This window comes from Squalius cephalus (assembly GCF_949319135.1).
Source record: "Squalius cephalus genome assembly, chromosome: 24".
NCBI classification, from domain to species: domain Eukaryota; kingdom Metazoa; phylum Chordata; class Actinopteri; order Cypriniformes; family Leuciscidae; genus Squalius; species Squalius cephalus.
In genome coordinates this window covers 18703328-18729647 of record NC_137145.1, presented here as the reverse complement: position 1 = coordinate 18729647, position 26320 = coordinate 18703328, and the positions used below count along the sequence as shown (strand labels likewise).

Genomic DNA, 26320 nt, shown 5'->3' with positions numbered 1-26320 from the left:
TCCCTTCCGAATCTTGCAGAGACGGAGAGTGTGAGTAGGAGCTGTCCATGAGCTAAGAGCAGCAGCAACTTTATGATTCTCTATGGGCTTCTCCCTTGACTTTATCGGACTTTATGCCTCCACGTCCCCCCGATTGACTGCGAGCTTCTCCTCCTGTCTATACGGTAATTTCCAGAGAGTCGCGTGGTTATGACGCAATCATCAGCCTATTTTTACAAAAACTGCTTCTACGGGGCCATAACGTAAGATACAAGGTAATGGAGCCTTTTGTACATTGTCGTGTTTCTTTAGAAATAAATAATGGACAAATGGAGTCTTTAAACGCCTCAGATGTAAAGTTATTTGCTGATAAAGTGACGCCAAAATGAATGGGAGTCAATGGAATGCTAACAGCAGGTGATGGCTTATTAGCCAATGGCGGCCCCCGGGGATGGTACGCTTTCCGGGTGCTGGATTACCCCCCTGGTTTTGGTTTGCTCTATCCTCTGCGCTTCCGCGTTCGTCACCGGAACTTGCGCTACGCCTGCGTCCTACATCATAGGCTGGAACATACGACAGTTAGCGGAAGTTAGAGATTATAGTTTTTAAAGTTTTAAATATGTAAATAAAAAACTGATGATCATGCCACATTGTGCGGCTTTTGGTTGTAATTTTCAGTTGAAGGGCAACAAGAGAAGCAATTTAAGTCTTCACTGCTTTCAAGCTTATTCTGGGAGGAACCTGACGATTGTCTGTGTTGCTGCATCAATAACTGGAGAACATTGTTCCTTCGACTGAAAATTACAACCAAAAGCCACACAACGTGGCATCGTATCAGTATTTTATTTTCCGAGTTGTGTTGCGGTAAAAATAGCAACAGGTAGCGCCGACTCACGGCCATTCGACGTCATCGACACAGAATGCACTGCGCACCTAAAATTGTCCAAAATATGAATAAAACGATGTGGATTTTTTAAATAACATAAATCTTTCATGGGTTTTCTACTACATATTTCAGTAAGAGACATCATTTATGTTATATTAACCTAGCGGTTCATTTATAAATCGTAAGATCTTACCTTCATGCTGTAGAAATACAAACTGGAAAACAGACCATAATGAGCACAGCACTGAAAAGGGGCGGGCTGAATTAAAGCAATTATTAAAACGTTTATTATATTTTATACATTGGTTCTTTAGTAATGAATATATCACAGTAAAGGAATTAGGCCTATATATAAAAAAAAAACTGTAGCATGCAATTAAAGGTGGGGTAGGTAGAATTTGTCTAAAAAACTTTTTTCCAAATTTGTTTAAACTTTCTTTATATATCAATACATAATTAAAATGTAAGTACTCTGAAAAAAAGAGTATAAAAATCGAGTGACTCTTGACCGTTTAATCTGCATTAAACACAGCTCATTATTTCCATTGGGACGAAACAAAGGATTGGCTTAGGCGACTGTCACTCTCTCTCGCAACCATGGCAACCACCCTGTTGCTACAGGATCTGCCCACATGCGCGCACCCCGTTTGATTTGTGGAGTTCAAGAGGCACGGAACCTAGGAATAGCAAAATAATGGCAGAGAAAGAGCATTCAAAATTCACATTACCGGCATATGCAGTTAGCGAAGGCAAACAAGGCACAAAAAAAGAAGACCGTACTAGAAAAGGCAATGAACAAAAAGTCTTTGGATAAACAAAGAAATAAAACGCGAGTCAATATCGACGTGGCTTTCCAGCGATGGCGAGAACTGAGGGACCTCAAGGGGCTGAAAAGTGACTCCTTGATGGCTTTATTTCTGTTGGACAGGTAATCTTTCTTTTTGTAATTTGATTATACATATTTTTTTTGTTTATGTTTTCATGAAGCATGTATCACTAGCACACGTAGCTGCCTAATATAGCTAACATAACATTACTTAGCGAGCCATAGTAGAGACGATAAATAATCAATTGGCCTAGCTCAAGTTGATAGCTGTCGTGTTGAATTGTGCAAAATTTAACTTTACATAACAAAATACATGTTTAACAGCTAGTTGTCCTCGAGCTGACGATGCGGTACTTGTCTCTGGAGTGTAGTCCTCATCAGAGTCAACAATGCTTTCATCATGGAAACTCTTACATGCAGAACACCATATATGTTATGAATCTTACACGAAATTCATCTTCATCAGTGTAACTAATGGAAATGGAAAAACGTGTATCAATGCAACCTGTTTTTAGCTTTGCCTTATAGTTATAACTAGCTCGTTAGCGAATCAAAAAATATATATTTTATTTTTTACCAATATCGATATGCTAGCTTGATAGTGAGTACTAAAATAGCCTACATCTTATTTGTTTATATTCATAATGATAAAGTTAGATTTTTTTTATTACATTTGATTCTGACATGATGTCACTACATGCACTGTGCTCCTTCCTCTCCGCTCGTCTCAGGTAAATAATGCGTCTTCCAGCTCAGCGGTCGGAGTCGCGCGTTCATGTGTTTTGGGGGCGTGGCTTTGGAAGGAGCCCAGAAGGGAGAGAGTGGAGTGAATGGAAATAATGAGCTGTCTTTAAAACAGTCGTGAGAGGTCTACATACACTCGATTTTTATACTTTCTTTTTCAGAGTACTTACATTTTAATTATGTGTTGATATATACATAAAGTTTAAACAAATTTGAAAAAGAAGTTTTTAAGACAATTCCTACCTACCCCACCTTTAAAGTGAATTCCAGGTAGGGAATAAGTTTTCCTTCACACTTTTGGTAACATTTTACAATAAGGTAAATAATTTATAATAATAATAATAATAAATAATAATAACAAATAATTTGTTAACATTAGATAAATAGGCCTAGTTAACATGAACTAACAATGATCAATCATTTTACATGATTTATTCATCTTAATGTTAACCAACATTTACTAATATATTTGTAAAATGAAGTTTTATTTGTTAACATTAGTTAATGCCCTGTGAACTAACATGAAACAATGAACATTAAAAATCCAAATTTCATATGCATAAAATTCAGATTGCCCCATCAAAACATCATGTGCTCGTATGGTGTTCAAAAGACTTTATGAAAAGAAAGTATGATTCTGAACCACTCATATGGCTTAAATGCAGATTAAATATTAACAGTAGTCTTAGGCCTGAAGAGATAGTATTGTTTTATGGTGAGTAAACTTTTTGATGCTAGGAATCTTTTCAGCCAATCATTCACGCTAAATCAGCAGAGTCCCAGAGCAGATAGTCCTAATAGTGTCTGTTCACTAAGATAAGGATGTTTTCTGATGTTGACAGTCTGTTATCCATCAGCAAGAGCCAGTCTCTTCTAGTTTGATCCAGTTTGTGCGCTCTTAAAGGCGGATGTCATTATAGGTCAGAAATATGAAGTTGTTTTGGCAAAGGGATAAATATCAGATGAGCTATATTACCAATTTTAACCTGGTTTCAAGAAGTCTGTTGGTATACAGTGGACACTTCTCACATCACAGTCATGCTTTATTTTATGACACGAATGCAAAACTGTTTTACCATATCTTTGTTTAGGGACCAACTTCAAGGCTGACTCAATGAAGTTAAAAGCTCAGATTTTTCTTTCTCTCTATGGGTATTATCACAACAGTGGTGTTTGTTTATGGTCAAACAGAGGATCACATTACCCTGAATCTAATCCAACTGTCTCATTGAGTCTGACTCGAAATGACTAGAGGAACAAACTAATTTGTACAGTGTGCAAAAATCTGGAACTCAGAAGAATGTTAACACCGCTGTTAAAGAAATGGAAATACTGATTGGTATCCATCTCCGCATGGGTCTGCACCAAATGCCAGGAAATCGTGCATACTGGGAAAATGACACAAGGTGTCCCATGGTGGCTGACAACATGTCAAGAAACGGTTTTCAGCAAGTCTGCATTTCACTGACAACAATGATTCGTCAAATCGGCAAGCAGGGGATAAGTGTTGGAAGATCCTTCCATGGCTTGATATGTTTTGCAAACAATGCCTGGCTATCACCCCGGCTATCTTCCCAGAAAAGTAATAATTTTGATATATGTTGTGGAAAAGAAAAGAAATAGAAAAAAAAAAAAAATTGTTATTAAGCAAAAAAGAGAAATAAACGCCCAGTGTGACATATATGTAACATTAAAAATGTATCATAAAAGCCCAGTGTCACATACACTCACCTAAAGGATTATTAGGAACACCATACTAATACTGTGTTTGACCCCCTTTCGCCTTCAGAACTGCCTTAATTCTACGTGGCACTGATTCAACAAGGTGCTGAAAGCATTCTTTAGAAATGTTGGCCCATATTGATAGGATAGCATCTTGCAGTTGATGGAGATTTGTGGGATGCACATCCAGGGCACGAAGCTCCCGTTCCACCACATCCCAAAGATGCTCTATTGGGTTGAGATCTGGTGACTGTGGGGGCCATTTTAGTACAGTGAACTCATTGTCATGTTCAAGAAACCAATTTGAAATGATTCGAGCTTTGTGTCACGGTGCATTATCCTGCTGGAAGTAGCCATCAGAGGATGGGTACATGGTGGTCATAAAGGGATGGACATGGTCAGAAACAATGCTCAGGTAGGCCGTGGCATTTGAACGATGCCCAATTGGCACTAAGGGGCCTAAAGTGTGCCAAGAAAACACCCCCCCACACCATTACACCACCACCACCAGCCTGCACAGTGGTAACAAGGCATGATGGATCCATGTTCTCATTCTGTTTACGCCAAATTCTGACTCTACCATCTGAATGTCTCAACAGAAATCGAGACTCATCAGACCAGGCAGCATTTTTCCAGTCTTCAACTGTCCAATTTTGGTGAGCTTGTGCAAATTGTAGCCTCTTTTTCCTATTTGTAGTGGAGATGAGTGGTACCCGGTGGGGTCTTCTGCTGTTGTAGCCCATCTGGCTCAAGGTTGTGCGTGTTGTGGCTTCACAAATGCTTTGCTGCATACCTCGGTTGTAACGAGTGGTTATTTCAGTCAAAGTTGCTCTTCTATCAGCTTGAATTAGTCGGCCCATTCTCCTCTGACCTCTAGCATCAACAAGGCATTTTCGCCCACAGGACTGCCGCATACTGGATGTTTTTCCCTTTTCACACCATTCTTTGTAAACCCAAGAAATGGTTGTGTGTGAAAATCCCAGTAACTGAGCAGATTGTGAAATACTCAGACCGGCCCGTCTGGCACCAACAACCATGCCACGCTCAAAATTGCTTAAATCACCTTTCTTTCCCATTCTGACATTCAGTTTGCAGTTCAGGAGATTGTCTTGACCAGGACCACACCCCTAAATGCATTGAAGCAACTGCCATGTGATTGGTTGATTAGATAATTGCATTAATGAGAAATTGAACAGGTGTTCCTAATAATCCTTTAGGTGAGTGTATACTGTATGTAACATTACAGATCTTTCACAAGAAGGGGTTGTATTTAAAAAACAACTGCAGAAACATGTTATAAGTGGTCCATTTGGTCTGTTTTATATGCCCCATAATTTTCCTATAAGGAGAAATTGGTCCGGGTTCTTATGGGTTAATATAGTATTTATATTTAAACATAATATATGTATATTTAACATTAATTTATTAAATATAATACATTATATAATATATTTCATTGTTATTATTATTATTAAGTCGGTTATTATTATGTTGATGATTATTGTTACTGTTATTAATAGAAATAAATATTTATTGTAAAATAATATTTATATTTACACATTTGATTATATATTTAATAATGTATCAAATGTAATAAATCAAATATATAGTATGTTTTTAATAATAATAATAATATATTATCATTACTAATATAAATAATGTTGTTTATTATTGTTAAAATAAGGTTTTATTATTATTTTTTATATTTAATACATGTATATTTAGCATTATTAAATATAATACATACAATTTAGAATATATTTAATAATAATTATTATTGTTGTTGTTATTAATGTATTAATATTATTATTAATAATTATTATTATGTTGATGATGTTGTTTTAGTGGGTATTTTCTACTTGTTGCTTGCTGGAAACAATACAAATTCCAGATTAAACCAGTTTTATAAGAGAGGGGAAGTTCAATTTCAGCCAAGAGTTGTGTCATTTATTAGTGATCTTTTCATCAGTATGTGGCAGTGCTTGTCAGTGTGAGTCACCCTGGACAGTGACCCTTCCAGAACACCAACAGTACAAACACTCACAGTCCAATTCATCAACCCTATTTTATATTAAGTGCCTTTAACTGCTGTGTACTAACATTTAATCATTTTATACAATGCATTTTTTGCGTACCTACATGTTTCATGTAATACATTTTAATGTAAGCACATAGTAGTCAAAGACACCTGTATAAAGTGTGACCAATTCATATAAAATAACTAATCTAGTTAATCACATTTTTGACACAACTAACAGAATATTATCAAAATATAAACTAAATGCAACTGACAAAAGTCTGTTCTATTACTTACAGAAATATAATAGATCCTTTCATGGGGTCAGACTGTCCTGAATGGCCATGAGGACTAAACTCTTCCTCGGAAATCAAATGTCAGAACAGATACTGTTTCAGTATAAGATGGAAAAATGACTCGGAGATAGACTTTGTGGGAATATTATTCATCCTCTTAATCCTGTCTGATTTACTTAGTTCTGCTTTTATGAAATAAAATGTATAAAATATAATATATTTAGGCTGCTTGATAACTGTTGAGTCCTGTTCAGTAACTGTTACCCGGTATCCTTTAAAAAGCTCTTCAGTTTTCATTTGCAGTGTTTTCATTTACACAGGCGTGTTGTGGTTAAGTGCACATCTCTATAGGTCACAGCAGGTCGTGATAAACGCTGAAACTGTGTGTGTGTTCTGCTGATTAACACATTTAACTGAAGCTGGTGTGTTGTCCTCATGTCATATTTAAAGTTCTGCTTACAAACTTATTTTTCACCTTTTGTAATTGATCACTTCTGAAAAAGCCGCATACACACTTGTGTGCCCATGACACCACATTTTAGAAAGGTAAAAATCACAATAAATAATCCAGAGATAATATGAAATTATTCCTGGGGACTAGTTGCCTTCAAGTATATTCTCATAGTTAGATATAAATGTATACTTTTCAAAATGTCAGTACTGTTTATTTATAAATGATTAGTACAGTTACAGTCAAGTAGAACAGATCCAGCAGGGGTGACTCTATATCAAGGTCATTTTGTCTAAAACTGTGCAGATGACTCCACCTTCTGGACGATACAGGATTTGCACCTTTTGTGTTTTCATGTACAGTACATGTAGAATATAATGTACCTTTTTCATGAAAAGCTTTTATAATAAAATATCTGTCTATCTATCATCTATCTATCTATCTATCTATCTATCTATCTGTACGTGTATCTATCTATCTATCTTTCTATCTGTCTATCTGTACGTCTAGCTATCTGTCTATATATCTGTACATCTATCTATCTATCTATCTATCTATCTGTCTGTACGTGTATCTATCTATCTATCTATCTATCTGTCTATCTGTACGTCTAGCTATCTATCTGTCTATATATCTGTACATCTATCTATCTATCTATCTATCTATCTATCTATCTCTATCTATCTGTCTGTACTTGTATCTATCTATCTATCTATCTATCTATCTATCTATCTATCTATCTATTATGTCTATCTATATGTCTATCTATCTATCTATCTGTACATCTAGCTATATATCTGTACATCTAGCTATATATCTGTCTATCCGTCTGTATATCTATCTATCTATCTATATGTCTGTACATCTATCTATCTATCTATCTATCTATCTATCTATCTATCTATCTATCTATCTATCTATCTATCTATCTATCTATCTGTCTGTCTGTCTGTCTGTCTGTACATCTATCTACCTATCTATCTGTAAATCTATCTATCAATCTATCTGTCTGTACATGTATCTATCTATCTATCTATCTATCTATATCTATCTATCTATCTGCACATCTATCTATCTGTACATCTATCTATCTATCTGTCTGTCTGTCTGTTGTCACCCACAATTAAAATTCTTTTCACTTACTCGCACTTGTGTTGTTCCAAACCTGACATTCTTTCTTCTGCGGAACACAAAAGAAGAGTTGTACAGAATGTTTGTAATCAGACTTTTTTCTATTTTTTTTTACTTCTTCTGTATGGATGAAAAAACACTGAAACAATGAAAAAAATTCTCACAAATATCCTCTTTTATGTTCCACAGAGAAAAGAAAGTCATTCAGGTTTGGAACAACACATGGGCGGGGAAACTATTTTTGGGTGAACTATCCCGTCCATCCGTCCGTTCTAATGAGCAAATTGTTTCAGTCCAGTCTTCAGTTAGTCTAGTTCAGCTTTTGAACTGACTCAGTGCCAATGAAAACAAATTAACCACAGCCCTCAAACCGATGAAATGGTCCTGCTTACAGCTGCCAACATATGGAAGAATTTTACCCTCAAAGAACTCTGGGATTCTCCGGGAATCAGTAAAAACAAACAAGTTTACAAGCGTGCCCTCGGATCTTCGTAACAAATGACACAGGGTGACTATCACTGTCTATTTAGTGACTTGTTTTTTAACAGTGGAATTTGCAATGGTGAAATTGAAAGAGGCAGCCAGTTCATCTCAAGAAATCAAAACATGAAAAAGCAGCTAGAAGAACATACAACATCCTTTGGGATTATCTGTTGGAAATTTATAATGAAAAATTGCTTCTTGCTTTAAGGCTTGCGCTACGTGTCGGTGCTTGATGTTGAACTCCCTGTCAGTGTGAGTAAAGCTATTACACACTGAAACTGAACAAACTATTTACATCACCGCCAGAGCAAAAGAGCTGAAATCAGCAAGATTACTCTACTGTACTTAATCGAGATTACAGAAAATGTGCTCCACAGCAAAATGACACAATTCAATTGCTAATTCATGACAGAACAATTTTGGCTTCTGTCACATGACATTTTTCTCTTCCAAACCCACTCTATATGATATTCTTTAAAAGGTAAAAGTTATGAATACATTATCAGTGGCCCTTGCTGTGCTATTTGCATATATTTGAATAATCAATCATGGTAGTGCAGAGATGCATAATGAGCTGAGCCACAGAAATGGAACAGTTGCATTGTACATGTTTCCAACAGAACAACTTCATTAAACCACAATGTTTAAACTGGCTTATTTTGTTAACCAAAGCTGCATTTTGATATCATGACGCTTTAATTCCACGTTTTAATATTTAAGTAACTGATTTCCTCATAGCATGATAAAACCTGCTAAAATGGAGATTTTGAGATGCTATCGGATCTGTAATACAAAGGAAACCCCTCCGGGCCCTTCAGAGATCCAGCTACTGTCTGTTGGGAATCACTTGCAATCCATTTCATTTTTAAAGATTGTCTTACGTCGGTCCTTTTATCTTTAAAGCCCTATGGGGTTTCTTACCACACATACATCATTTGCAGAATGAAAAACATTGTAAGAAAAAAGGCCTTTGGGAAACACTGAGCTGTGATTTATAGGAGGATCATGGCTTCTGTTGTTTGCCTGTCATTCCAGTACAAAAACAACAGTGGCACTTCCTAAATAAGTGTGAATTAGCGTCACAACACTCTAAGTCGAGCATTCAACTTGATTGTGTTTGAATTCAAGCTTCATGTTGTAACAGGAAAGAAACAGAACCACTCATCTTGTGTCAGAATTGTTTTATTCTCTAGGATGCAATATTTTAATAATGCTAGTTTCAAGTTGTTGTCATTTAGAGAATAATTAGATTGTGTCTCTTTTAATTGGAACAGTGCACAAATGGAAATCAGTCCTTTGTGAAAAGCACTAAAATGACCCCATCTCAGTAAAGTAGATAGCACATAATATCACCCTTTTCATCTCAATAATGCCTCCCTATAGAGATCTCTTGGGTTTCTTTTTTTCCTATCCATTTTGAGAAGAAAAAGCTTTTTGCTGAACATTTAGAGCAACACAAATCACTGTAAAGTCTTGTAGAAATAATGATTTCAAAGAAAGATGGCTTAAAACTATTACTGTACTTCGGTCCATTACTTTTGTGAATCTGCTGATTAAATTCAGCTTCGAAATGTCTCGTTTTAATATCGTTAGAGAACAATTCCCTCGGGCTTTATGTACAAAATAAAACAAGGAAATTTAATACATCTTCAGTGGATATTTGATTGACATTTTCACTCTAATACAAAATTTATATTTCTTACATGTACATTTAAATTAAAATATAAACACAATATTACAATCAAAATAATTTAACACAACACATTTAAATAAAGCAAAAATTGTGCCCATTCTACATGCCTTAAATATATATACATTAAAGTGTGCAGGATGTGAATGTTCTTTTTGTAATTTAGCAAAATGCACTGTGGTTCATAGTGATCCATTATCAACATGTCTCTATCTGCACTGGTAGTGTCCATACCACTGTCATAAACACAATGGATCAAGAGAATATGAGCAGATATCGCTGTCATTCGTCTGAGACGGAGGGGCAGAAGCTGCCTTGACTTCCACAGAAAGATCCTCAGTTTCAGGAGTAGAGATGCTCCATCAAACTTCATTTGTTCTTCATGCTGAGAGGGAAAGCGAAACAGATTTGCCTGTCATGCCTTTGCTTTAGTTAATGGTTTTATTTTTTATTTCATTTTAGTCATTTGTAATTTTCGTGGTTATCGCCTTTACATGTATTACATTTTTCATCATTACTTTTAGCCCAATTTAAAGTCACTTTTCCACCGTCGTTCCAAACTGTTCTCGTTGCTTAACCGTTCCATTCTGTGGCGATCCGGCCCAGGCGAGAATGGTTTGTAATCGTGCCATGCCGAACCACGCTCAAAAATATAACTGGAACCATTCCTTACCGTTCGACTCGATGGTTAAAAAAAGCAGCTTCATTTTAGTAAACGAAAAATAACATTTTAGTGCACAAGAAAGTTTAAAATGAGGTTATATACATTTAAACATGTACCAAGGCATCAATCAAATACATTAAATACACTTATGTAATATAATATTGTGAAATTTTAACATTTTATTTATTAGCATATTTACAATGTGACATTCTGAGTAGTACATAACTTAGTTCAAGTTCACTTTTGCGTTTGTACACTGTAAAAAAAGTTGCTGCCTTAAATTTTTAAGTACAATCAACTTGTATGTTTAAGTCATTATAACTTAAATTACATTAAACTGACTTAAAGCAATATGAAAACATATGTAGTCAGTCATAACTTATTTATCATATAATTTTTTACAGTGTAGAATTTTGTGAAGATAAAAATTGTAATATTAGATATATGCTGTGTATCTGCTTAATCTAGGATTCGCTTTTTTTTTTACCTGCTTCAAAAATGCTTCAGTTTAAGCAATACACTCTCATGGCAATTAGTAATTATTATTCGCTTTGTGAAATGGTGGCCAATTCAAAAATCATAAGTACAAAGTACAACATTTAACAAATTCATATAAAATCACCACCTCATAAAATAGTTATGTTTTGCATAGTTTGTACATTAACATCTTGCAGTATTTGTATGTCCTTTGTGTGAACTCAAAAAAACACTTTCATTAGTAGTTTCATTTATTAGTAATTTCATTAACACTGATTAAGGGTGTGTGATTAGTGACCCAAACAGAACCCCAGCAGCGACACTCATTGTTCTCGCATTGATCCGCCATTGAATTTCCAAATCCGGCAGAGCCGAGTTCCGGAGATTCGGACACCGGCCTCCGGACAGATTTGTGACTCCTTGCACTCAGTCAAATGATTAGTTTAAATGTGTTTGTAAGGTAAATGGAATGGGGATTCAAAATGAACAAACTGGAATAACACAAAAAGCATTAAATGTTGGTGGCGAACAACCAAATCCCCTGCTCTGTTTAGCAGTGTTTACTGAGGTGAGTAGTTCAAAGGGAGTGTCTAAGCACCCATGACTAAACATGCTTACTGAACGTACGCATAAGCTTTCATTTCAAGCCCTGCGTGCATGAGTGCTCACTTTCCCACCACCCATAGTCACATATAAGAGATATAAAGTGTAAGAGACAACATCCAAGGATAAATGTAATGCTTAAAAAGTAACATGATAACCTTTAATAAAATATTGTAACAGTTCACATTAGAGGGGTTTTGTTTGTGAATGAATCTGTTTTTTAATGAATCGTATAAGTGAACCATTCATTCTTGTCCAGGACTCCAGTCTTCAAAGTCTTATTATAGCACGAGCACTGATTTGGTGCTCAATTATCATCTATCATTGGTGCTCAGTTATTTTCTAATTATAATTAATGGTAATTCAATGTTGAAAACTGTTTTTGCTGCCTAATATTTTTTGTGGAAAACATACACTACAACTGTTTTCAACACTGAGAATAATAAATGTTCCTTGAGCAGCAAATCAGCATATTAGAATGATTTCTGAAGGATCATGTGACACTGAAGACTGGAGTAATGATGCTGAAAATTCAGCTTTGCATCAAAGAAACACATAGCATTTTTAATATATTAAAATACAACTGTTTTTACTGTATTTTTTATCAAATTAATGCAGCCTTGTTCAGTATAAGTGACATTTTTTTAAAACACAAAAAAATCGTAATTCTTCTAAACTTTTTACCAATAGTGTGTTTAAAGTCGTTTTAACAAATCAGGTGAATAGTTTCAATGACTCGCTCATAACATGGAAAAACAGTCACTTGTCACCAACTATGAACTGGCGTGACTGTATAACCTGCAGAAAGATAACTGAACCAGCAAATTAATTTTTGTGTGAATAGATTCAAAAGATTCTTTGAGATAAATCTCCAACAGTTGACATGGTTATTTTTGTTTGTTTATAATAATAATAATAATAATATCTACGTTTTTACCAGGCTTAAAGTAAATATATACACTCACCTAAAGGATTATTAGGAACACCTGTTCAATTTCTCATTAATGCAATTATCTAATCAACCAATCACATGGCAGTTGCTTCAATGCATTTAGGGGTGTGGTCCTGGTCAAGACAATCTCCTGAACTCCAAACTGAATGTCAGAATGGGAAAGAAAGGTGATTTAAGCAATTTTGAGCGTGGCATGGTTGTTGGTGCCAGACGGGCCGGTCTGAGTATTTCACAATCTACTCAGTTACTGGGATTTTCACGCACAACCATTTCTAGGGTTTACAAAGAATGGTGTGAAAAGGGAAAAACATCCAGTATGCGGCAGTCCTGTGGGCGAAAATGCCTTGTTGATGCTAGAGGTCAGAGGAGAATGGGCCGACTGATTCAAGCTGATAGAAGAGCAACTTTGACTGAAATAACCACTCGTTACAACCGAGGTATGCAGCAAAGCATTTGTGAAGCCACAACATGCACAACCTTGAGGCGGATGGGCTACAACAGCAGAAGACCCCACCGGGTACCACTCATCTCCACTACAAATAGGAAAAAGAGGCTACAATTTGCACAAGCTCACCAAAATTGGACAGTTGAAGACTGGAAAAATGTTGCCTGGTCTGATGAGTCTCGATTTCTGTTGAGACATTCAGATGGTAGAGTCAGAATTTGGCGTAAACAGAATGAGAACATGGATCCATCATGCCTTGTTACCACTGTTCAGGCTGGTGGTGGTGGTGTAATGGTGTGGGGGATGTTTTCTTGGCACACTTTAGGCCCCTTAGTGCCAATTGGGCATCGTTTAAATGCCACGACCTACCTGAGCATTGTTTCTGACCATGTCCATCCCTTTATGACCACCATGTACCCATCCTCTGATGGCTACTTCCAGCAGGATAATGCACCATGTCACAAAGCTCGAATCATTTCAAATTGGTTTCTTGAACATGACAATGAGTTCACTGTACTAAAATGGCCCCCACAGTCACCAGATCTCAACCCAATAGAGCATCTTTGGGATGTGGTGGAACGGGAGCTTCGTGCCCTGGATGTGCATCCCACAAATCTAAATCAACTGCAAGATGCTATCCTATCAATATGGGCCAACATTTCTAAAGAATGCTTTCAGCACCTTGTTGAATCAATGCCACGTAGAATTAAGGCAGTTCTGAAGGCAAAAGGGGGTCAAACACAGTATTAGTATGGTGTTCCTAATAATCCTTTAGGTGAGTGTATATATATGACTATCATCTGCATAGAAGCGATAATTAAGCCTGATTGATCTTAAGAGCAATCCAAGAGGAAATATATAAATGCTAAAAAGTAAGGGGCCTAAAATTGAACCCTGAGGGACACCAATATAGGGTGTATGATTTTGAAGACCAGTACCAGTATGATTTTAATTACAATGGATCAAATCATTAAGTACAATGTATCCGAATATTCAAGACTGAAACTACATACAAAAGTTTAGTAATATTAGTGTTGATGATTAGTATTCTTTTCCCCTAAAGCCTCTCTCTCAAGATTCAGCCGCATTAAAACATTAGCTCCTGTAATGTGCTTCAGGGTCCCATTCGTTGAGGGCCGTCCTTCTGTACGCTCATCACAGCTTCTTCTTCTGCATGCTTATGAACACATCACGCAAGGAGAGAGGGTGGAATAATTCCGCTGCGTGCCACTCTGTGACAGCTTGGACACGCCTGCCGGTTCCCATCATGCATCTCAAGTTCCTTCTCCTTCATCTCTACCTAATTAACATTCCATGCATCCCAGCACGCTATGCTCTGACCTTGCCTGCTCCGATGCAGCCTCCGCATGGAAACTGTGGCCTGTACGGTACCGTGAGGACATGGTCCAGTCAGGCGGAATATTGATTCAGAGCAGATATTGATCGCGTATACAACACTCCATTAACTTCTCTCGCATGAACACATTGCAAGTTAACACCTTGTGCCTGCTGTTATGAGTACTGGTCTTGCACACTTCCATATTGTAGCATTTTACAGTGTCCGCATTACAACGATTACATGTCAGTATAATTAATAACAATAGTAACTAGATTTGAATACTAGTGCTTGTACTACAACAAAATAACAGTATTATAAATGGTTACATATATACAAGACAAGACCAAAATCACAATTCAGTATGCAAATATTATGACGTCTCTGAATGCTGAACATTTTTCATGGTGCAGATTTTGCTTCTCAGCACTTGAAGAGGACTGACAGTATTATGCCCTTTTACAAAGTCTTGATTTTGTTTTTGGGGTATACTAATAGGATTTACTGCAGTGCCTCTTTTCCCAGTCTGTCTGTAACACTCTGTTTAGTTCCCGTCTCTAAGGCCTCGTTTACACTGTCAGTGAAATGTGACCCAATTCCCATTTTTTTGCTCATATGTGACACAGATCCAATGTGTTCTATGAAAGTGTAAACAGGATACATGCATTCGGATATTTCGAGATCGGTTTCAGGCCTCATTCGTCTGTGGAAATAAATCGGATATGTGCCAATGCGACTGTCATGTAAACAGGCAGATCGGATTTTCTGAGGCATTAGGCAACGTCTCCGCGGTTTAATGACGAGAGAAACCACGATGTGCATCTGCAAAGGGATGGATGGCCCGGCGAAACGTGTCGTCGTAGGAGAGGAATGTGAAAAAACGTTGACACAACATATTGTTGTACACAACAAAATTTCGGACCCACTGCTCCTCGTTAAGCCAATATTTAAACACAATATGCTCCCACCAGTCCTGAGATCTCTCCCAGATAGCAAGCACATTTGGGCCGATTCCGGATGAAATGCACTACTGTCGGCATCAGTGAAAAGATAATGGGCCAGAGTCCTGCCGACTGTGTACACAACACTTCTGGCTGACATACGGCTTTTTATGAATGGGCCAGTGTCGGCTAAAAGCAGTTGTACTCGCGCTGGCTCATATACCGTGTTTTATGAAGGGCCAGTGTCGGCTAAAAGCAGTTGTACTCACGCTGGCTCATATACGGCTTTTTATGAAGGGCCAGTGTCGGCTAAAAGCAGTGGAACTCGCGCTGGCTCATATACCGTGTTTTATGAAGGGCCAGTGTCGGCTAAAAGCAGTTGTACTCGCGCTGGCTCATATACCGTGTTTTATGAAGGGCCAGTGTCGGCTAAAAGCAGTGGAACTCGCGCTGGCTCATATACCGTGTTTTATGAAGGGCCAGTGTCGGCTAAAAGCAGTTGTACTCGCGCTGGCTCACATGCGTCTTTTTATGAAGGGCCAGTGTCTGCTAAAAGCAGTTGTAGTGTCAGGTCCGTACACGGTGTAGCTGTTTACCGTTGGCCCAAGTTCGTTTTGTCACAGTCGGGCCACAACAATAATTATGGAATTCAGCCGCCAGAAAAAAAAAAGTTTTGGCAGTTAAATCCTAGGACTCGGCCGGAGATCTGCAGTCTGCAGAAGATTTCATTTTCGGGAGGAACATTTTCAGCGGCAAAAAAGGCAAGTCATTTAATTAATTTAATGTTCATTATAGTGTTGTATTATGTTTTAAATGTCAAGAAGAATTGTTTTTTAATATCTTTATAGCAGTTAGATTGTTTGTGATGATAACATCAGAAAACCCACTGAGATAGGCTAGATGAGCGCGATCTCATAGCCTATAACATTGTGTAAATTTAATTAACATTATCTTGTTTTATTATTATAACTGCTGATCTGTATCCAGTGCACTATAGCTAATCCAATGATCTGGAGTTATTTTGAGTGTTTGCTCATTCAGCGCCAGCGTTGATTCATCTTTTGAATGAATGGGCTAGCCTACTGTCGGACTGCCATAGGCCAATAGTAGCCTAGGCTATGCGTAGAGCTGTCTGAATTGATTCACTTAACCATTCAAAGTATTTCAAAATAGGAATATGTGCTAAAATAAAAATAAAAAATCAGATTTATTTTGTTGTAACACGTCCTTGTGGAGCTCCGAAACGGAAAAACGATTAGGTTACTGACGTAACCCAGGTTCTCTGATAACATGAAGTGAGGTATCTCACTATGGGACCGCCTCTGGGCGTGACCGATCGCGGAAGCACCAATTACACCACGTCTGCCAACCATGGCAGACCAATTGCTGCAGCGATCAGGGAGTCCCGCCTCCCTGTATATAAACCGCAGCTATCTTCCGTTTCGTCATTCTCCGCATATCTCTTCTCCAGCCGAAAAGGCAAGAAGGGCAATGTTGTGAGATACCTCACTTCATGTTATCAGAGAACCTGGGTTATGTCAGTAACCTAATCGTTCTCTGATAACATTCGTTCGGTATCTCACTGTGGGATATAGACAACTCCCGTATTGCCGAAATGCTGACGAAGCAGACTGAAGACGAGAGGGTTAAAGTATAAAAATGCATCACTGACCCAGACGGAGAAACAGAATAGTCTGAGGAATCCGCCCTTATAGAACCACCTTATACCACCTGACTACTCCAGAACTGAGTGGGCCAGAGAGGGTTCTGTCACATCCAGTCTATAGAAACGAATAAATGTGTGCGGAGAGGACCAGCTGGCTGCCGTGCAAATTTCTTGAATAAAAATGCCTTTAAATAGAGCCCAGGATGTAGACATACTTCTAGTAGAATGCGCTCATAGACCTACTGGGGGCTCTAAATTCATGCTATTGTCACATAACAAGATAGCCTCTACCACCCAGTGGGAAAGGCGTTGACGGGAGATAGGTTTTCCCTTGTAAGAGTCAGCCCACGAGACAAACAGCTGGTTGCTCTTACGCAATGTGCGGGTTCTCTGTACATACATATACAGCGTACGAACCGGACATAAACAGTGTAGCTTCTCCTCCTCTGGAGATGAAAAAGGAGGTGGATGAAAAGCCAACAAGTCCACTGATCTTACTCTATCCGCGTGATCATATACCTTGGGCACGAACGCCGGGTTAGTTCTAAAAAGTACTCTTTGACCACCCGGAGCGAACCTCATACATGAGGGGTGAACTGATAAAGCATGTAGTTCACTCACCCTCTTTGCTGTTGTAAGAGCGAGTAGTAGAGCCGTCTTTAAAGTGAGCAGCTTTAAGTCCGTCTTATCAATGGGCTCGAAAGGGGCTTTAGAGAGCGCGTTCAGGACCACAGACAAATCCCATGGCAGGACCAGTGGCTTTGATACTGGGTGCAGTCTGCGTGCACATCTCATGAATCTACAGACCAGGGGTGTTGGCCCATAGTGCCTGAATCAATACCCACATGACATGAATCAGAATCATCACGTCTGCATTCCCGAACCCTCCGTAATGTCGGCTCGATCAAGCTCAACGGAACGCTTACAGCAACACGTCCGGCCACTCGTGGGCTAGCGTATCCACACCCAATGGTGCATCGTCACCGACCAGGGAGAAGAACAGGGGACATTGCGCAGAGATCTACGGCAGTCTGGCCGAATCTCTCCCATAACATGAGGATCACCTGGGGGTGGAGTCTCCACTCCCCGTACAGAGGATTCCCTCTGGATAGTAGATCCGCTCCCCTGTTCATTATTCCCGGGATATGCATCGCGCGTAATGAGAGGAGAGACCTGCTGCTTCACATTATTAGTCTCTTCGCTAACATGTGAAGCATGTGAGGACGAACTCCTCCTTGCTGATTTATGTAGGCTATCACCATTGTATTGTCTGTCCTGACCAATAAGTGATGATTCTTGAGAAAATGCACAAAATGTCTCAGAGCTAGAAACACTTCAGTAGCTCTAGAAAATTGATGTGCCTCTCTCTCAGTGCCGGAGACCAAACTCCTCTCACTGTTCTGCCCTCGAACACTGCGCCCCAGCCTGTGAGAGATGCATCTGTCGTCACCACTTTTCTCAGTACAATAGGACCTAGAGGGCATCCTGTCCTGAGAAAGGATGGGGCTCTCCAATGACAGAGAGCGCTCGCGCATTCTGGTGAGACGCGCACTCTGCGGTTGAGGGCGAATGCCTTGTGACGCTGTCCAGTTCTGAAAATCTCTCATTCGCAGTAGTCCCAGGGGAACCACGGACACCGTTGAGGCCATCAGTCCTAGTAGCCGAAGACACATCCTGAACGAGACTGATTTCCCTCTTTGAAAAAGGGAGAGGCAGCTGTGAATTGTCTTGATGCTATCCTCTGATAGGAAAGTTCGAAACGTGAGACCCAAGTAGACTATTTCCCGGGACGGAGATAGACAACTCTTCATGTGGTTTATTTTGAAACCTAATCTCTCCAGATGCGTCACTAGTGTGTGTGTGTCGCTCTCTGCCTGCCGTTGGCACGGCGCGCAGATGAGAAGATCGTCCAGATATGATGAAATCCTGTGCCCTAATCTCCTCAATGGAGTCAGGGCTCCTTCCACACACTGGCTGAATACTCGAGGGGCTAAAGCGAGGCCAAACGGTATTCTCGTAAACTCGTATGCTGTGCCCTGATAGGTGAACCTAAGATATTTCCTGTGCACTGGAAAAATATCTATGTGAAAATATGCGTCCTGGAGATTCACCGAGGTGAACCAGCCTCCTTGCCGAATATTTTGACACAACGTTTTGACAGACAGCATTTTGAATTTGTATTTTCTGAGGTGTCTGTTGAGGACCCGTAAATCCAGAATGGGACGGAGACTCTTTTTATCCCACTCTGCGCCCTCGGTTCTTGATCTGGATGCGTCAGATGCGTCAAAACTTTATTTTTGATGGGATGCTTGTGAACGTTAGACCTTCTCCCCTCATAACAGACCTCGAAGGTGGAGGGGGAGACAAACTCTTGGGGGGCTCTAGTAGAACACTGGCCACATTCCCGCACACATTGAACTCTGAACTGTCCACACGAACACATTTTACTTCTGCATTCCTTCTCCTTTTCCCCACGGGAGGGAGAGAGGAATCGTTCTGAAGGGATGGGACAGAGAAACCCTGGGTGCTGTCTCCCAACCCTTCCTGATGTCGAATTGACGTATCAGGTCAACCACCTCTTCTTATTCCCTGAGGGGCAGCCAATCGATGTTTTGCAGCTGCGGCCGCGAACGACTGTTTCGGCCTAACGAAACCGGGCTTTGACTGTGGAGCCGCGTTGCCCTGCTGTTGCAGTGGAGCGGGGCGGGAAGGCTGATAATCTGAGTGCCCTCCTCTCCCTGAGGGTCTGAAATTCTGCCGGCTCGGGTGATAAGGCCGAGTAGCCGGCTTTCTGGGGAGACAGACCTGGAAAGCTTCTCCCTCCTTCTTCCGCAGGTCACACTGCTGCCACATTGCTGTTACCGTCGCGCCGAACATGGCCTTTGGATCTATAGGGGCATCCAAAAACTCCACTTTTGCTTTGTCAGAGAGTCCTGACAATCCCAGCCACAGCGATCTCTCTCCCACAACTGCTAAGCCCAAACTCCGACCGCAACTTTGAACTGCTCCGCGGGACGTGCGCAGGTTTAAATCTGCGATGATGCATATCTCCTCCCAGAGCACTGGGTTGGGAGATCCGGAGTCCAGCTGACGACCCATCTCCTCTTATAGCTCCGCTTGATAGGCTGTAAGGAGGGACGTTGTGTTCAAAGCACGAACGAACAGCGCAGTTGACTTGTAGATCTTTTGAAAAACAGAGGAGGCGAAGCGCTCTGTCTTTCCTGGCAGCGAGGCTCCGGTTGAAGAGAGCGCCGCCCTGCGGCTCGGGTGCAAATGATTCGCTACCGATGTTTCCACAGGGGGAGGGTCTGCCATCCCTAGATCGTCCATTCCCTGAACATCTAGCCGTGAGAAACCCTTAAAGGGCACTCGATGAGAAAAAGGCTTGTCCCAAAACTTTTTCATCTCAGCCACACAGGCCGGGACAGCTAGAATAAACTGCCTGGCTGGCGGGAGACGTGACGGGAGTCTCTTTCCATCATACAGGTCTCTTTTAGCCCCTTGACCTGCTTGTTGAGAAGGCCAGTCGATAGACAATCTAGCCGCGGCCCTGCGACAGACCTCGATTAGATCAGCGTCCATCTGTACAGGGGAGGGTGAACTCTCATCCTGTGCACTCGGTGGCCGGGACTGGTTCGGGGGAAGAATGGCATCTTCCTCGTTGTCATCCTCGTCCTCGAGAATGTTCGACAATACCTCGTCATCATCATCTTCCTCTCCCGCTAACGGGTCATCAAACAGCGGGGGAAGGACGGGTGACACCTTCTCCATCATCTCTGCCCATGAGCTGGTGGTCTGAAGACAATCCATGGGTTCCTCTCTAGGTTGAGCAGAGAGGCATGTGTCCGATTTTCCCACGACTGCCACGCGGAGTCTCCTTTCTCGGATCTTAGTTGAGAATGTCGCACAGTGCGTGCAGCCCTCGGGGTTGGACAGCGCTGCTTGAGTGTGTTTAGTGCCCAGACAGGAGATGCAGAGGCTGTGTGCATCCCTAGCAGAAATCCACATTCCACAAGCTGGATGCGGAGGACGACCCTTTCCTCCAGGGCTCTCCGGTTCTATCCCGGTAGCCATGATAGAGCTTGCACTCTCCTCGTACGGTAAGTTACACCACAACGTGACAACTAGTACGGAGCTGTGCTGCGATTAGAGAGCTTTCTTTTTCCTTATGTTTTTGGAGCGTGGTGAGCACCCAGAAAAACTTGGAAACTAAATGGAAAACTTAAGAGCAGGAAAACTCATCTTGACACGTTAGTTATCGCACTCTTAAGTGACGAAGTCACTCAACAACTTAAGAATTGATTGCGTTATTATGTCGTCCACGAGACTATATCTATATCTATATCTCTATACTATAGCAAGCAATAGCCGTCATTTCACCGTCTCGGTTAAATATAGACCCAATATAGTCCGGCTATGTGTAACCCACTTCTAGCCAAAATAACATTGAATCTGTTTACATGTCATTTTTTTTCCAAAATAACTTTAGAGATGTATGATATTCCATCATGTAAGCAAAGTCAACTGTAATTACATGGTGTTAGATGTGACATGTTTGAAGAGATAGTTCACCCAAAAATGAAAATTCTGTCATTAGTTACTCACCCTTCTGTTGAACACAAAATAAGATATTTTGAAGAATGTGGGTAACCAAACAGTTTATGTACACCATTGACTTCCATAGTAATTTTTTTCTCCTACTATGAAGTCAATGACTACCATCAAATGTCTTGTTACCAACATTCTTCAAAATATATATTTTTGTGTTCAACAGAAGAAAGAAACCCATACAGGTATGGAACCACTTGAAAGTGAGTAAATGATGACATGATTTTCATTTTTGGCTGAACTATCCCTATAAGTATCTTTATATGTTCATTAGAGATATATGGGTCAGTGATAAAGAAGGACTTAAAATTGAGGGAAGAACTAAAAGAAGCCTAGGTTATAAATGAAAATAAAATCTGTTTTTACCTTCATTAGAATGATAATTAAAAATATACTGTATATTTCAGTTTCAAATCATATTATGATAGTAGTCAGACATGTCTTGGGATAACAGTGTTACATAGTCACTTATAATGTTACTTTTATTATCATATTCAACAGTTATGGATCCCAAATACCTAAGAGAATGGCGTCGATTGAGAGACCGAGTTAATGCTCTCGCTGCATCAAGTAGCAGCTTGGATGAATATCTAGATTTGGATGTACAGTTACAAGGAGATGTATCTGGGGAGGGTACATCAATGCAAGGAGATATTTCTGGGCAGGGTCCATCCACACAAGGACATTTGTCTGAGGAGGGTCCATCTTTGATTGTAGATGCTGAAGAGGGTCCATCAACTGGGGATGGTTCGGTTGTTCAGGAATTAGACTATGGATACAGGGAATCTGCCGATTCCAGTGACTCTAATACAGAGCTTGATTATTCTGATTCCGATGACACACCATCATTACGCAAAGATTTGGCAACAACAACAAATCAAACACATGCTGCGCTAAATAAGCTGCTGGGAATCTTGAGAACACATGGACATACACTTCCAAAAGACAGCAGAACACTGTTAGAAACCCCGTCTGGGTTTGAAATTAAGAATATATGTGGTGGCCAGTACACATACCATGGCTTAGAGCCGGGTATTCTCCAGTTCCTTTCCCAAAACACATTATTTACAGGCACTGTAGACCTTACTATCAATATAGACGGTCTGCCAATATTCAAGTCCAGTAAAACACATTTTTGGCCTATTCTTGCTAAATTCGATAATTCTGAACCATTTCTGGTTGCTCTATATTATGGCAATAGCAAGCCCGACCCTGTTCATGACTATCTTCGTGATTTAATAGCAGAATTGCAGGTGCTTATGCGAAATGGTGTCTCACACAAAACCACAGTGCACAAAGTAACTCTGCGAGCATTCGTATGTGATGCTCCAGCAAGAGCATTTCTAAAGTGCATCAAAAGCCATAATGCCTTGCATGGATGTGAGCGTTGTCTGTCAGTGGCCACATCAGTTGAGGGAAGGGTTGTCCACTTAAAGAAAGTGTCTGGGAATCAAATGTGTCACACAGTTTCCTCTTGACCACATGCACCTAATTTTTCTTGGAGCTGTGAAAAGATTACTCACCTTTTTGTTGCGAGGCCCAGTTATTTGCAGGTTACAAAAAGGACAGAGTGAAAAAATTTCTTTACCAACAAGAAGTTGGTACAACTGAAAGGTGCAATGCCGCCAGAGTTTGCCAGGCAGCCAAGATCTCTGACCGAACTTGATCGCTGGAAAGCAATTGAACTACGGCAATTTCTGCTGTACACAGGACCACTTGTGTTGCAGGATGTTCTGTCTCAGGACCATTATCAACACTTCCTGTCATTAACAATTGGAATGTCTATTCTCTTGGATGATGATGATGCCAGAAGAGGACACTACCTGGAATATGCCCAAACCCTGCTGGAACACTTTGTAGATACCTGTTCTGAACTCTATGTGGAAACATTCCCAACATACAACATCCACTCCATCAAACACATTGCTGATGATGTTTTTAACTTCAAGTGCTCCTTGAATGAGTTGTCCTGCTTTCCATTTGAGAACCACCTACAGTCCATAAAAAAATTGGTTAGAAATAGCAAAAATCCAGTCGCCCAGGTTACTAAAAGATTGGCAGAAAAGGCAAACACACAGGAACACATGAAGCAATGGAGATGCAAACCGTACTCTATATCAGCCAAGGCACCAAATCACTGCTTCATGTTGGAGACTGAGCAAATTGTGTTTGTGAGGGAAAAGCGTCAAGATGGAATGTTGGTTGTGGATGTTATCGACCCAAAGGTCACAAATCAGCTGTTTGATCTACCTTGTGAGTCAAAGCTGATTAACATCGTATATGTGATGGACAATGACATTAGCAGAGCGAAGAGGAAGCTTTTGGAGGCAAAGGATCTGCATAGGAAGGCTGTGTGTTTACCACATGCACAGGGATTTGCCATATTCCCTCTCCTCCATGTCTTTAAGATGAACTGAAACTTGGTCTTGTCTTGTCAGTTAACTTTTCTGGGTGAGAATATTGCCGACGTCAATTAATATACCGACTCGTATGCCCGATGAATCTAAAAAATCTAGTTTCATCATTCTTGTATTTGATTAAGGTTAGTAACAAATCTTTCATTTGTCCAATCCACAGGCCATTATTTCTCAAGGACTGAGGCGTGCACCAAAAAAGAAAAGTTATGAAGACTACATCCAAGGTAAGTGCCATTTTCACCTTTCAGTTTCCACTACAACTTTGTTGATGCAGGTCAAAATCTCAGAATTGATTGATAATACCATGGCCATATTGCAATTTTTTTTAGATATTAGCTCATCGGAGTTCTTGCTGCCATCACCACCACCACAGAACCGCCGGGGTAGTTGTGCTGTTAATTTTTTTTTAAAACTATTTTACAGATGATTAAAGATGTACTATAACAAAATTGTATGCATTTACATTTGTATCTAGTCTATTTTAATCACCTCATTTGTTATATTAAAGTTCATAGGATGGCATGTGAACATATTTCCGGAGCAGTAACTGTCCAAGTTCTGTGCTGTCAGTCAGACTGCTGTGGCTCTTCCATTGAATGCTTTTGCATAGGATATGATTGCTTTAAGAAATGCTACATTTTGGATAAAAACATCAGTATTTACATTACATTTACATTATTTTAATATATTCCTTTCATGTTATAGTTTGTACTTTCCCTGTGCCACCCAACAAATATGGTATGGCCTCCAAAGCTGACACTGCCTCAGGTACGCAACACAACATTATAGTATAATAATTATTTTGGCCATGTCCACATTAGTTATTTTTAATTAGCCTGTTTTCAGAATTGGTTATGTATCTTTTGAAAGTAAAAAAGAATTACTGATGCCAATACTATTCTTTTTAGCACCAAAAATATCAGCGGGAGTAAGCTGATGAAGAGGGTCCATTCAAAAATGGGTGAGGTCATTAATCGTCCTTTAAGTGGTTATAGATATTGGCCTTTTCATTAATTTGTTTTTGCCCTAAGAAAAGCTGGAGGAGCATTGCTGCTTCAATCACTGGCCAAAAAGTGTCTGTCCTTGAGCAATACAGACCCAAAGCTTAACTGCTCTTATTGTGAGTGGGTGAATGACAGGTATTCTGTGTAAAGAACTTTGCTTGAAGAACTTTTATTATGATTTTCCTTATTTATTTCTTAATTTTATTATTTTGCTAGTTCCAGCGGAAAACTTTTCTGAGGACCTTTTTGCAACACCACCTACCTCAAAGCCTTGTAAGTAGACGTGTTGCAAATATATATATTTCATGACTGTTGTGCTCAGTGTGAAGAGAGCACAACAGTGTGAAGAGTTTAAAAAAAAGAGAGAATAATTGGTCCTAGCAACTGTAAAGAAAACTGTAATGCTTAACAATATTTATTCCTTTATTTCAAAGCTGCAGTTCGGAAAAAAACCCTCACAGCCAGTGCTGCTGAAATGGAGGTCGAGGGGACCATGAAAAGGTGGCTCCAGCTGGCAGCAGATAGAGATGGTGGACGAAAGACAAGGCTTCTGCAAAAAAAAGTTGTTCACAGAGAGTGTGTGTGTGTGTGTGTGTGTGTGTGTGTGTGTGCATGTGACTGTGAGAATTATTTGTGTGTGTGTGTGTGCATGTGACTGAAAATTATTTGTGTGTGTGTGTGCGTGTGTGCATGTGTCTGTAAGAATTATTTGTGTGTGTGTGTGTGTGTGCATGTGAGAATTATTTGTGTGTGCATGTGACTGAATTTATTTTTTCTTCCTATATTATAAATATATTTTTATTGTTATTATTTTTATTGTTATTGTTTAAAATGAGTTGTTAATGTTATTGTTTAAAATGTGTCGTTAATGTTCATTTTATAGTTTATTTGATCATTGTTAATACATGTTCATGTTATAGTGTATTTGTTATTTTTTTAATAAAAGCCTTTAATCTTTTTTAAATGTTTGAATATGTGTTTG

At 39.6% G+C, this 26320-nt stretch overlaps 1 protein-coding gene across 2 annotated transcripts in view; it reads right to left on the bottom strand.

The window, feature by feature from the left end:
• Window positions 1-9703: 9703 nt before the first annotated feature.
• The window catches only part of zmat4b (zinc finger, matrin-type 4b), a 44934-nt gene continuing 28317 nt past the window's right edge, over window positions 9704-26320 (bottom strand). Inside the window, exon 7 of one of the 2 annotated variants that reach the window (XM_079861509.1) lies at window positions 9704-10610. In XM_079861509.1, the coding sequence (XP_079717635.1) occupies window positions 10595-10610 (16 nt within the window). In that variant the 3' untranslated portion in view covers window positions 9704-10594. Of the gene's footprint in view, window positions 10611-10706; window positions 10906-26320 lie in introns of those variants that run through there. The other variant, XM_079861510.1, reaches the window with a different exon arrangement.